The sequence below is a fragment of the Fonsecaea monophora genome (genome assembly GCF_001642475.1).
Source record: "Fonsecaea monophora strain CBS 269.37 chromosome Unknown Scaff58, whole genome shotgun sequence".
In the NCBI taxonomy this organism is placed as follows: Eukaryota; Fungi; Ascomycota; class Eurotiomycetes; order Chaetothyriales; family Herpotrichiellaceae; genus Fonsecaea; species Fonsecaea monophora.
Window position 1 is genome coordinate 41,049 of NW_019173989.1, and position 13,351 is coordinate 54,399.

The 13,351-nt window shown below is 51.3% G+C and overlaps 2 protein-coding genes across 2 annotated transcripts; one reads left to right on the top strand and one right to left on the bottom strand.

Annotated features, from left to right (window-relative positions):
* Positions 1-632: 632 nt before the first annotated feature.
* On the top strand, positions 633-1,936 carry AYO21_07493 (hypothetical protein; the record flags this gene model as incomplete). The annotated part of the gene is made up of 3 exons (XM_022657448.1): positions 633-982; positions 1,042-1,495; positions 1,550-1,936. The coding sequence occupies 3 exons, from the start codon at positions 633-635 to the stop codon at positions 1,934-1,936; spliced, it is 1,191 nt and encodes a 396-aa protein (XP_022510219.1).
* Positions 1,937-7,351: 5,415 nt separating this feature from the next.
* Positions 7,352-11,892, bottom strand: AYO21_07494 (hypothetical protein; the record flags this gene model as incomplete). The annotated part of the gene is made up of 4 exons (XM_022657449.1): positions 7,352-7,718; positions 10,749-11,002; positions 11,083-11,551; positions 11,612-11,892. The coding sequence occupies 4 exons, from the start codon at positions 11,890-11,892 to the stop codon at positions 7,352-7,354; spliced, it is 1,371 nt and encodes a 456-aa protein (XP_022510220.1).
* Positions 11,893-13,351: the final 1,459 nt, after the last annotated feature.

A 13,351-nucleotide genomic window follows, 5' to 3' on the forward strand; every position in this document is an offset into this window, starting at 1 on the left:
TCTTCTTGAGCCCATGTCTTATCTTGAACTCGTGCTTTGTCTTGAAACCTTCTCTTGTGGCCATCAAACCAAGACCGTTTGTCCGCTCCAGCTCGCTGGCAGAGTTTCAGAAGGGCCGAACCGCGGGTCTGTCGTCATTCCGACGTCCGTCCGTAGGTTGAAGGTACTCAAGCGATCTTGCAGACGTACAAAGGTGGCATCTCAGGCTCTTCGCTGTGCGGTGACCAAGAGACAGAAAGGAGGAGGAGGGGGCTGAGAGGGTCCCTTTGCGCCGAAAATTGGTCGGACGGTCCTCGTCATGCCCAGAAAATGGACAGGAAGGAAAGGACGGCCTCAAAGAGGGGCGCAGCCGGAAGCAAGTCGTCTTGAAAGCATCCTGCTCGGGGCGTTGCCCTTTCCTGCCTCCTGCGGCAGCACGGCATACAGAAGGACAAGAGTCTTCCAGAAAGTGGGTACAAGATGGAGAGAAGAAAGAATGTCGTTGACGTGTTTCTCCACGTGCTGAGTGGGAAGACCAGCCTTATCGTTGCTTATCACGTGCATATTCAGTGATTGTGTCGATATAAATATCCACCGCGGCCTTTGTTTTGGTATCAGTTTGATTTTATCCTTCTCACCAACTCGCGACAGAAATGCAGAGCCTTCCTCACCGTCGCCGCAGCGATGCTGGCCCGCAAGCCGTATCACAAGCCCAAGCCACTACCACAGACCCCTGTCACGCCGATGCGACAGAAAGACCCGCTTTGTCCTACATGCAGTGTGACACCACAGGCAGGCCCCCTAACTCGTTGCCTTCTTCGGACCACTCTACTTCCAACTTTTTGGATCACCCCCTCACTGTGCCTGTCATTTTCAAACAAGTGCACGACCGCCAATCTGGACGAGTTTCAGGCACTGAATGGAACACATATCACGTATCCCCTTCTCAGTGGGCGACCCTCCGAGAACTTCTTGAACGCAGTGACATCTGGGACAAGCTACGGTACGCACAGGGAGTAACCACCAGCTGAATTTGTAGCTAATGTGAAGATTATTTTTAAGGGTCAACTATTTCTCCCAAACCCAAACCTTTGTTCATCAAATGCCTGGCCTGATCCATGACGTGGCCCGCGGGGGGTTCGCCAAGCTCTTCTTTAGAGACCTTGACTCGATATGCCGCGACACGATGGATGGAGAAGCGTTCATGGATCAGGTTACGAGCCGTGGCTCCAGCGATGTGGTGAGCATCCGAGGCCCGGGCCTGCATCAACCAGACGATTGCTTCTGTTGTTTGGACGATTACTTCTATGGTGTTGTTCTAGAGGTGGCGTATTCGCAAAAGTCCGAGGAGCTCGAGAAATTGGCTCAGTTCTACCTGTTTGAATCCTCTCTGAATATTCGAAAGGTCATTGGCATCTCCTTTGACTACTTTCGGTCCAAGCGGATCACTTTGCACGTCTGGAAACGCGACAATTCTGGTAAAACCGCCGGTGGTCAACTTCGACACTACTCTCGAGTCAGTATCTCTGTCACGGCTTTGCGAGATAGCGTCACTGACCTTGGTGCCTAGGAAGTGCGAACCGAGGCTGGCGCGCAGGTCTCTGGTCCTCCTCTCAAAATTTCTGTCTTCGACATAGCACCACCGGCTCTCGTACCGTCTTCGCTCCATGGCGCAACGATCCAAATCCCGCTGGACAAACTCTGTCACTACATCGAGAAAGCGGAGCTCGCGAACGCGGAAGAGAAGAAGAGGATGGAGGCACTACAATCTCAGCGTTTGGATGGCTCGGACCGCGGTGATGATGACTCTTCCCAGGAGAGTGAGGATGAAGATGGCGCAGGCACAAAGACACTTGATGAAGATTATGTTCCAAGCCGAGTCGGTCGCAAAGACCCTGAGTCAGGTCGGTCTCTAATCCGAACCCGTAGCCGGACTAGCGGCGCATTCAGCGGCTGATGGCGAGGGGACCCGTCGACATGTCAAAGCGGCTTTGCCGAAGCAAGTGCTGGAGCTTCTGGTTGAGGCAAACTAGGCGAAAGGTGAATGGCAGGGCGGTTGCTCAGGTTCTGCCGGCGAAGTCGGGTCTGGGAGTGACTTGCGGTTGGATGGCGATGGCATGGTGGACACGACGACGGTTGGATCTCGCGTCCGACGCCCAACAGCGCCTACTGGCACCGGTAACACTGTGCATTTCTTCCCTCCATACACAATGAACAACTAAGATATTTCTACTACCACTGCTCGGATCGGACTTTGATGCATTTCTGAAGAATGCCGTGCCCAGCCTGCGAAGAAATTTAAACACCAGGGTGAATCGTCGTAAACCGTCGCCACCGTCATCGCCGTTAATCGTGGTTTAAAAAGGTGAGCCAGACTAAACGGTGCCATATACCATAAAGTAGACAGAGAAAAAAAGATCCGTCGAATGGCCGGTCTCTTGGAGTCGAAATCAACAGTGAGAGTCAATCTTAAGTACTGTATACCAAACGGCTTTCCATGCCACATCCATCGCAAAAAGGGCAGAAAAAAAAAACAATAGCCAACTTGTGTGTCTCCTCTTCAGTTCATTTTGCACCGTAATTTGAAAACCCCGTCGTGTTTTTTTTTTTCTTTTTTTTGAACACCCATCACGGAGGTTTCTCCGCCTGTCCATATCTGTGAACTGGCGCCGGTGTACAAACGGCACCGCCGCTGCCGCTGTAATACTAATCTACTTAGATTGACATGACCATGGCGACCGGGTGACATTAGCACATTTGTATTTCACCAAGATGATCGTGCAGCATCAATATCCCCTTCCAAAAGTAGCATCAAAAAGCCAACCATTTCGCCTTTGGCCATAGCGTCCGAATGGCCGTCCTCATGGCACCGACAGCCACAAACTCTGTCCCTCTGCTGTGTGATAAGCATGACTCGTGAAAATCAGTTGTGCCTGAAGTCCCGCGTCCGGGACACATCCAAGAAGCAGGCTTCAGCCAGCGATCGTCTCAATCAGGTCAATGCGTTGTCTTCTCGGACACTCGACTCGTATTTCAAATTCTTTTGTTTGTAATGTCGAATGCATAGAGTTGAACAACCCCCAAAGCATTGTCGCGTCTCCTGGAATATTGCGTCTCGCCGCTGCCTTGCTAGCCCAGCCAGGGACGGCACACGGCAGTGGAGTGAGTAATGAAGTCGAGACTATCCTTTGGGCTGGCCCTCTTGCAGACCCAACTCTCACGTCACGGTTGGTTGGTCATGGTCCTCCAAGTAGATGTGGCAGAGTCGGTTGATATGCATTTGAGGTGTGAAGTTGGAATTCACCCAATGAAAACACAGTTGACAGAAAGGACCGCGCGCCGCAGCGTGGTACGGAAGCGAGAAGAGTAAGTCGTCCAAGGGGAGATTGGAGAATGCGATCCTGAACTCCGACATAACAGTGGCACACCCGGCCGATGTGATAGGAGCGTGTCAGAAGCCACCCATGACACTAGATCGTGGACTTTGGCATCCGGGATATCCTGCCAATGACTTTGGTCGCTACTGAAGACCCACGATCTGCACTAGAACGCTGTGGCTCGTCACTTGAGAGGGTGTGGTAGAAGAGTGGCCGTGGCTGAAATACCGTCGACGTCGACTGCTCCTGACCAAGCACATTACTAGTCGAATGTCTGACTTCGCTCCTAATAGCCATCGAAGCACCATCTCTTCTCAATGGCTGGTCCAGAATACATTCAGGGGCAGGCAGGCAGACAATGTCCAAGAACAAATCGACCTTGGCCCTTTCGATCGAAAAGGGGCTGAGGAATGGTCCGTACGCTGCTTGAACAATGTTAGCTGACCGCATACATTCACAATCTCATCTCGCGCGGCTCTCAGGGTAGTTCACCGACAATGTCGCTAGGGGTGACCGTAATTTCAGACGTCGATACCTTTTTCAACGTCTCTGGAGAATTACCACCGATTTCTCTGCATTCTTCGGGGGAAAAACTTTAGAATTTTGTCTTTGTGGGTTCCGCATTCTCGGTGGGCGGCAGCGAGTCCTGATTGATCATACGGGGGGTAGGTTCAGATGACAATTAGGATGGAGAAGCTGTTCACCTGCTGGTTGATCAGTCTGTTGGACGAGCACCATAGGCTGGATCGTTTGCACGTACTTGTTCTTATACATGGATGAAAGCAGTCCGCGTGGGGTCCCTTCATCACCCTGTTTTTTGTCGAGCACGCCAATAAGGCACACGAATATCACATGAGCACTCTTCTCGTACATAGAATACACACATAAATGCCAGATCTCAGCAAGCAGAGCATCGGGGGGGATACAAGGGTCAAGATTCGCTTTATCGATCACAAGCGCCAATACGCTTCATGCAAGGGCAGATTCCCAGATGGGGAGGATGATATCTCAGAGTCATTGGGATTCGTCGGTGCTGTTCCATTCGGGATCAGTTGCCCGTCCTCCAAGTCTTCGCAAAACCCACACGAGCGATTGTCGCTAGCTGTCAGTGTTGCTGTTAGGTACTGCTGTCTCGATGTGCGATTGAACCGACGAGTTGTAGTACAAAGGACCAACCAAGATGTTTCTTGGTCGACAGCGAGGCTGTGCCGCAGCGTAGGCAGAGGCTAGTCTCGGCGCGTCACGTCACGAGTTAGAAAACGACATGCGATTCGATATGTCTGTGCTAGTCGGGCAGAGAGGGCTAAAGGCGATATTTGTTAGCTACAAATCATGAGATACTGTTTAGAGACCTTGATTGAACCCAGAGTGGTCCGTTCCCTTTGTGTATATAAATCCCATATCTCACTCTGTGCTCAACACCACATATTTGTACCGCTGATGTATATTCTGACGCAAGCTAGATGGACTGATAAAGGTAGAGAAACAAACGCCTCCTGATCAGCGAGGAGGAAACTCCTGTAGCTTTCCAAACTTCCCAATTACGTGACATGAGCAGAGCCTCCGCCTCGCACCCGCAGCCTTGTCACTGAAAGCCTTACATTTTTATACCCCCGGCAGGCTCCTGTATAGCAGTTTTGAATCAGGTACAGAATAAAAGACCTCCAGTGGAGATATCCTCGAGACAGTACTCCACTGAGTAGGGGAATGGTCTCTATCATGACTTGATGTAATCGTTGCAACATGAATCAGTAGTGAACTTCATTCGCCCTCTGTAGTTCCCCCAGAAGCTGTTCGCTAAACCTTCACTTCCTCGCCTCCGACACACATCACATGCTACAGGGGAGTCCCACTTTTTTTCCAACAAGTGTTATTAATTATAACAGCGAAATCCCCTCCAACAATTGCCGGATCAGGTCTGCATCAATCTGTAACACCAAAGTTCAGGGGTTCAACTCGAACTACCTTACCCTTGATTTACAAATTTCCAACCACATGGTGGTGTGATGTATGGGCTCTTCCTGGCTCCGCTACTCACTCACTAGGAATTGATGACTGCAGTCCGCATTGTTACAACAACAACGACAACGACAAATCAAGGCTCAAAGCGAGAGAAGGGGGAGGGTATATTATGGGGTTGAGCGCTCACGGAGGAAGAAAGAGGAGGAGGACGAGCAGGAGAGATCCACTACGGGAGGAGAGAAGGACTTCTAAAGTCCAGGAAACATCAAAAAAATGTGCCCATTGCACCAAGGGCTACGTTTTCTCCTAAATGGAGTTTTTTGCAGTTTTATTGGTTTTTAAACCTAGCATTTTTGTGTGTGTGTGTGTGTGTGTGTGTGTGTGTGTATGAATTACCATGCCTACAGGAGCAAGTGAGCCGGCCGAGTAAATATACCACCTTCTTCACCCAGCCAAGACAAGACATATCTACCCGTAGTCATAACAAACTGATCCAACGGGTTTCGATACGAGGCGGACATAGTGAGAGGCTCCAGCATGACATAGCCCCTGTGAAATGGAAGGGAGTTCCAATCGCTCACTTTTTTCTTTCCTTTCCCAAAGCTTTACTACGATTCATCACTAATGGAACCATGGACATGATACTGAATGACGCACCATGTTCTTCATCTTGTTGCTATTCTATTGTCATCCCGGCTGCGCTGACCCTTACACTATTGCAGAGCGGTCGGTCTATGGCTGAGATTCAACGGCGCATGTCGCGAGAGAAAGGAGAACAACTATTAACAAAGGAGAACACGTACAGAGAATACCTCTGCGGAAGACGGTTTACGTGGGGAGGTGAATATCGTTAAGAGTCGAGGTACCACTTCCCTGCAGCCCGGTGGTCTTTCTGAGCGCGGCAATCCTCCCTTTCAACTTTGCAAAAGGTACATCCAAAGCAAGAGTTGAGGCATCCAGTCAGCTGCAGCTGGCATATGATTAAAGCAGAACCTGTGGCTAACGAGGCAACACAGGCGTTCAAGCGCGTTTCGTGCAGCCTGGGTACCGGTGCGACACGACCTTACCAGCATGCACTTGAAAAGATATATCGATGCCGAGAACAGAACATCAAAATACAGAGCCGCCCTGATATGAATAGCACTGCACACATATCTCTGCTTCTGGGTGTTGACAAGGCGGCATACGTGATCTGGACAGCAGCGGAGGTGATCGGAGAACGGATGCTGGTTCCCAGCGCACCAAAGAATCAGCAGTTGCCGCAAGAGAAACGAATGCAACGACATTGAACAGGCCCACAAACAATATCATTCGTCAAAACACTTGGAATATCTATCAGCCATCAGTGTATCGCGATCTGAGGAGACGCGCTGTGCATACTGTGCCATGGCATGTTGTTTAAACTGTGCCCACCTCGGCCACCACCTACATTTCCATCCCTTCCCTCCTCGTCTCTCCGGCCCCAGAGTCAACAACAATCAAGAAGCATCTGAAGATTCTATACCGAAAAAGACCGTGTCTCTCTATCTGTCTGTCCGTGCCATGCTCATGGCCCGCTGAAGATCTTGCCAAGTCGCGGTTGAGTCTTAGTAGGGCATTTTTGTAACGGGATATCAAGAGGAGAGAGAACGAGGGTCACGTATATCTCAGCAAAGGGGTTGTTGACTTGCCAAGAGGCGCCAATGCAAGAGGACGTGCGCGGGCCGCGAAGAGGCGTGGGTGCCGGTGATGGCCCGTGCACCATGCTCCGTGCATTAGCGCCCCTTGGCAACTCAATACGGAGATAAAACGCACCTTTGTGCCAAGCTCGTCACAGTGGATTATGATGCCAGAATAACGATATATCTCGACCATGGACATTTTGCCACACCACGGTTTGGACAGATCCAGAATCGAGCCATGGTGCATCTTCAGATCCTCTGTGCTTTTCGGGGTACGGCGCGACGAAATATCTAGAATGTACGAACATCTAGATAATTCCTCCGTGCAGATCACAGTACCCTGGATCCGTGGGCCACAAGATGCCGGCCCGCTCAAAACAGAGAGTTTGTTGACCAGGTTGTCAATTGCCGCCAGATGCTCCTCCAAATGGTCGTGCTCGTCTTTGGCGTGGCTAGACCTTGTCGATTGCGGAATCGCGGCCGCCCGATCAGGGGTTTGGGGAACGGCGGGTACGTGGCATTTGGGCAGATTCTGGCAATCGTGTCTTCGGGGGGCAGGTACATGGGCTGCGCCATACTCTCCAGCGGGGGGGTCTGTAGGCTTTGCGGCAGCTTGAAGAAGCAGCCGACAGCGCGGGACTCGTTGACCGAGACGGTGAGCTGATTCGGACGAGGAAGCAGGGTGAAGTCGACAGAGGCATCACTCTGGGAGAGGAAATATCCGTGACTCGACACTAGCCTGAGGGCCTACACGTCCCGCTGATAATGCGCCAGAGCCACCAGCAGGACTTGAAGCAGGGTTGCGGGGCCGAGACGGGAGCAGCTAAGTAGCTGAGTGATATGTCAGACCCTGGCATCTGTTGAGCATGGCACGATCGATACAGCTCTGAGGCGTCTGATTGCTGCGTGGCTTGATCACAAGGCCACCTCGAGCAACCGCCGATCCACTGTCCTTCCGGCTGTTGAAGTCCAAGCAGAAGAGAAGGGCACGGGAGCGTTTCACGGTCGGTCGGCTGCCACAAACGCCCCGGAGGTTGGTCTCAATAGTTAGCCTAGATATTGCAGTGATTGCCAGCTGTCACTGCGGCGTTGTAGTTACATTGTCTGACAGAGAATTCGCGTTGCAGATTGCGAGAATGACGGCAGTGAGTACAGCGAGTCAAAGGTACCGAGCGCAGAGACTGTGCCCACCAAGTCAGGCTGCGGGCCTTGGCATCGAAGATTATCTAAGGCATTTATCCTATACTGATTTAGGAAGGTAGATTGCTCGCTGACATCACTACTTCTGTCACATGACCAAATGAGTCGTCATCAGCGAGGCCGGAAAAACATTATTCCAGTAGATGAAGGCTTCGGATCTTTTGACGGCCCGACGTTTTGACCATCTCTGTCAATCGACTCTTGGCAATCTCAGCCTTGCCTGATCAGGCCCGCGCCCCCTGAATGCTTAAAAATCTAAAGGAAGTCCGACGTCTGCCTGTCAAAACAACACGGCTTCACGACAATGCTTCTTCTCAGGCCGACCACATGACGGACACGTCTGACGAGTAGTAGTGGGGGTCAGGTGGGACATTGACATGTTGGAATCTTGCCACAGACACCTCTCAGGGTAAACTGGCACCATTCTCCATCTCTCACCGTGCCCTCGTCGCACGGATCGGGAATGGTGTACCAGGTGCGGCATGAAAGGTTTGATTTTCCGTCTGTCTGTGCTATCTACTTGCTTAGACCCTCGCCTGTTGACGTACGCATCAGTTTCCCACGCGTTCAAAAACCGTCTGTGCTCCATGTCCAACCGTGGTGACCGGAAGTAATTATGTTGCTGCCGCCGTGGCAACGTTGACGATATTGCTCAGAAATCCGCGTGACAACGGATCTTCTGATCCCGAAACTTTGTCAAGAAGGTTACAAGTAACCCTGGACGTGAAGATGTTCCCTTCGAGTGAGGGCCCGCCCCACAAGGCCAATTGTGTGGCGATAATCAATAGATGCTCGTAGACTTGCGAGACAACTGGGCGCTTGTCGTATCCATGTCGGCTAATAGTGACTGTATTCTTTGCGGTTACGACATCGAGGATATAGTTGTGATTGACGTGACTTGCATCCGCTGAAACATGCCTGCTGCAGTCATCGGTGAATTTGCCCACGGGAATGACTGAGACCCACCAGCGGTTGAGAAACTCAGCAGGCCTATTCAGAACTATCTATTTGGGGTCAGGGGTCAGGCAGCACTCGAACTCTCTGCCGCTTGCCAGGCCTTCCCATGGCCATAATCGGTCGGCGTCTGTAGAGACGAGCAAATCAAGTGAACTTCTGCTCGGGAAACTGCCTGCCTTCATATATTCCCTGACCGGAGTCCATGAGACCACTCTTCACCCTGCCCCGTTACGGTTGTCTGTGTCCGGATGGAGAACGACGAGCCTGGACAAGATACGCGGGCAGTTGATACTGCTCCCCTTCATATGTGCCCTGGTTGGCTGACTGACTGACTAAACTGGCCAGAAATCCCTCACTTGTCCTCTTCTCTGCTTTGGCCCTTGGCCCAGGGGCGAACCCCTCGTTTGCGCAACGGAAATCCTTTGCCCTTTTGCCCTTTTGCCAGACAGGCAGCCAGGTAGATAGACCATCAGGGCGCATGCACCCTAAATACATTGTTCTCTGTCCTCAGTTCTTTTCTTGTTCTCCAGCTCCAGCAAAACGCAGTTCACATGGCCAGCCAACAAGCCAAGCCAAGCCAGGCCTGGTTTTTTGTGTGATGTCTTATTCGTAGCATGGCGCGAGGGGCAGGTATCACGGCAACCATCTGCGCCGTTATTGAAACAAATTTCAGTACCAAGGTTTTTTACTTGATTTGACAACGAGATCATGCGGCAGCAGCGCAACCAGTGAGCGCATCTCGTCGCCTCTCCACGAAAGCTACCCATGTATTCGCGCATATAATGCGTGTGTATGTATGGTCGAACCCATCGCATCTATGAGACGACACGTCAATTCAAATTTTGGCATGACACGACACTCGGGGAGACTAGATGTCATCATCATCATCACCTTGTGCAAGCTTGCTAGTTGACGCGTGTGAGATGCACCACAACGTGGCAGATCTGCGGACCCGAGCTTGTCGGTAGGTAACGGTAAGTATAGGAGGGGGCAGTACTGCGGTATCAGGAGAACCGAGGGAAGGACGAGAAAAGGGGGAGGAGCGTACAGTAGATAGCTCGCTAGATGTCAGAGGAAGAGAGAAACAAGAGATACGAGATGGTAAACAAGCAAGTTTGTTGTGATACGTAGTGGGTACTCAGAGGACAAGGGCGACGGCGACGGCGACCGGCGACGGCGACCGGCGACGGCATAGAAGGGGGGTACAGGAATAAAAAAAACCTAGAAATGTACAAGAGTCTCAACGTATAGGGCAACGAGAGTCATGGGCCATGCAGGATTAAAAGGAATAGACTGACAGGCAGACACAGAAGAGCAGGTCCGAATGTTTTTTTGATTTTTCTCCCCGAGTTTGTGAACGAAAAGAAGCTATTTACTCTGAACAGTGTGCTTTGTTGGTGGTAACGCCGAGGCATGCTGACGAAGTGGCCTCAGTGATACTGCGTTTGAGAGCAACACTACGCAGGTCCGTATTTGCGCGGAGCTACCACCACCACCACCATGTCGTCGTCGATGTCATCAACGACATTTCCTGGATTTGCTTTGTTGGTGGTAACACCGAGGTATGCTGACGAAGTGGCCTCAGTGATACTGCGTTTGAGAGCAGCACTACGCAGGTCCGTATTTGCGCGGAGCCACCACCACCATCTCGTCGTCGATGTCGTCAACGACATTTCCTGGATTTTCCGCTTTGAACGCCAACTTCAGGTACTCGCATAGTTTTGCAGTAGAGATTTTGATCTCGGCCACCTCGGCTGGGAGCGCGTTGACCATGGCTCGGATTTCCTGAGTCGGTGCGAGGTAAGCGAGCGACAAGCTGAGACCGGTAGAGTTTTGGTTTGGGTGACCGTCGGCAGTGCAGAAGACCTGGAAGTGTAAAAAGGAAAACATTAGTCTTTTTGTGTACAAGGTTGACAGACGAGAAAACAAAAAAAAAAAAAACTGACCTCTTCCTTCACGAGTTGCTTGACATCGAGGCTCTTGCGGCCATCCGACAAGTCGGTCAATTTTGGGATCCAGACTGACAATGTCGCTTCGTTGCCTGCTGGGTATGGCAGCTTGAAGCCGACGACGCAACGAACTCTTCCACCAGAACCAAGTATGTAATCCTCAGCAAGTCGGGGAAGGTCCTCTGCTCGCTGGGAATGGGCCACTTCCATGACGACTCCCGGGAACCGTGCGCCCAGATACAGCAACGAGCCATCGGGGCACTTTTCAAAAGTGCTGCCCTCGACAGTCAGAGCGAGCTTTGCCGATGCGGTATTCAAGACATTGCCACCGAATCCATCAAGGGACGGATGTTCCAAGCGTGCAAGACCGTTGAGGATGTCACGTACAACCGCAGGGGCAAAGGCCGCGTGAACACGGGTTTCGGCGCCCATGGCGAATTCTTGGGTGAAGGGGGAATAGAAGGTTCTGCAGATCATCGTAGGTCAGTTTCAAATCGTCGGAAAATGTGAGGTCTGAATCTCTTACTCTAGGCCACGGAACGTGTCGTCGTTATCCAAGAACTCGGTGAGCTGGTTGTAGGCAGCGGGGCTCAACGGGAAGCGTATCCAAGTGTGTGGCTTGACATGAGATGAAGACTTGAACTCTTGCACGGCACGAACTGCGTTGTTGAATTCGTCATTCACAGACAACAACAACAACGGCGGCGTGACTTTGGGTGCGTCAGGCTGCGACGGGGTGGTGGTGATGTCGTCTTGGCCGTGTGATTTGGGTGACGGCTCGGCGACTTTGCCATCTTTGGCGTCCATCTTGAATGTCGAGTATGATTTCCAAGATGATCAAGTTCAGAATGGATTGCTGTGGACGAATGTTGTTTGTGGATGAAAGTTGTGTGAACGAATTTCGAAATTAGTACTACATATATAACTACGGTCGATCATGTCGCCACTGCCCTGCCTCTCCGGCGAGGCACAGCGACAGCTCGTATATAGCACTACGGTCGATCATGACGTGACGGCCACTGCCTCGTCTCTCCCGCGACGCACCAACGCCCTTTGTCTTTGTCTTCTGCTGTGCGCAGTCACGACTGACGATCTTCACAAAGGGTCTTTCCGTTCTCCTGGCGTCACAGCTACCAGCTAAGCAGAGTGCAGATAATAGACAGAAAAGGAGGCCAAGGTTCAGTATGCGTTGTTCCATTCAGATCACAGGCCGGCAGGTAAAAGTTCAGTTGGGCTAACACTAGCAGGACAGCACCACAGCGGATTCCAAGGCACGACACATCTCCTACACTACAATACACGAATCTCTTCCTTCTTGTCAACGTTGCAGCCTACACTGGTGGTCTTCGCACCGAGTGCTGGTACATATATAAGGAGGAGGAGGAGGAGTCGGTGCTCATGTAAAGAAAGCAGAAGTGGGGAGACCGATGGCCAGAGAAAGATTGTATCGAGTCTCTTGCTTTGCTCGATCTTCGATACTCGATACAGGATGCAGAAGAGTGAACCGTCACCAGGACAGCTCCCTCAGACACGGTACGTCCGTGCTCAATGCTCAAAGCAAGAAGCGACGTTCTGTTTTCCACCCTTTTCACAAGTTTGACGGATGACCACGCAAAACTGAGCCCCTGGTGCGGTGGGCGCACCGTTCCATCTTGTTTGTCACACAGTACCCCTCGGGAAGAGAGAACATCTCACTTGGAATGGCCCGGCCCGGCGCCTGGCTAAGTCGTTCGGACTACTACTTGGGGTGGAATGAACAAAGTTCACGATTTCGACAATCTTTGCAAAGGTTGCCGGCGGGGCAGCGCAGGAATTACATCAATCAACTGTGGCACATCACAAGTCTTTTTACATTTGAAATTGACGGCAAGACAGATAGAAGCGCGTGCCATGTCTGACAGAGCTCTTTGTGCGAGTATTGCAAATGCCATGAATCAAGCAAAGTAAGGAAGCCGGGCTGATCTGAGCGGACCCGAGCAGTCTGTCTGTGAGTTGAGTAGTGATTACTAAGTATTCTGGATATTCGACCGACTCGATGCGCCGCTGCATGCGCCAGGTGGGCCGATCTTGCCAACATCTTCAGGGAAATGAGAATGGATAAACACAAGAGAAAGGAGTGTTGGAAATATTGACTGACAATTATTACACCACACGCCCAACTTTGGATCATGAAATCCCTAGTTCTCGGAAAGATATCGCAGTAATAACAGATATTCAAGTTGTTCATCTGACCACTCTCATCACTCTGACCACTCTGGGCACTCTT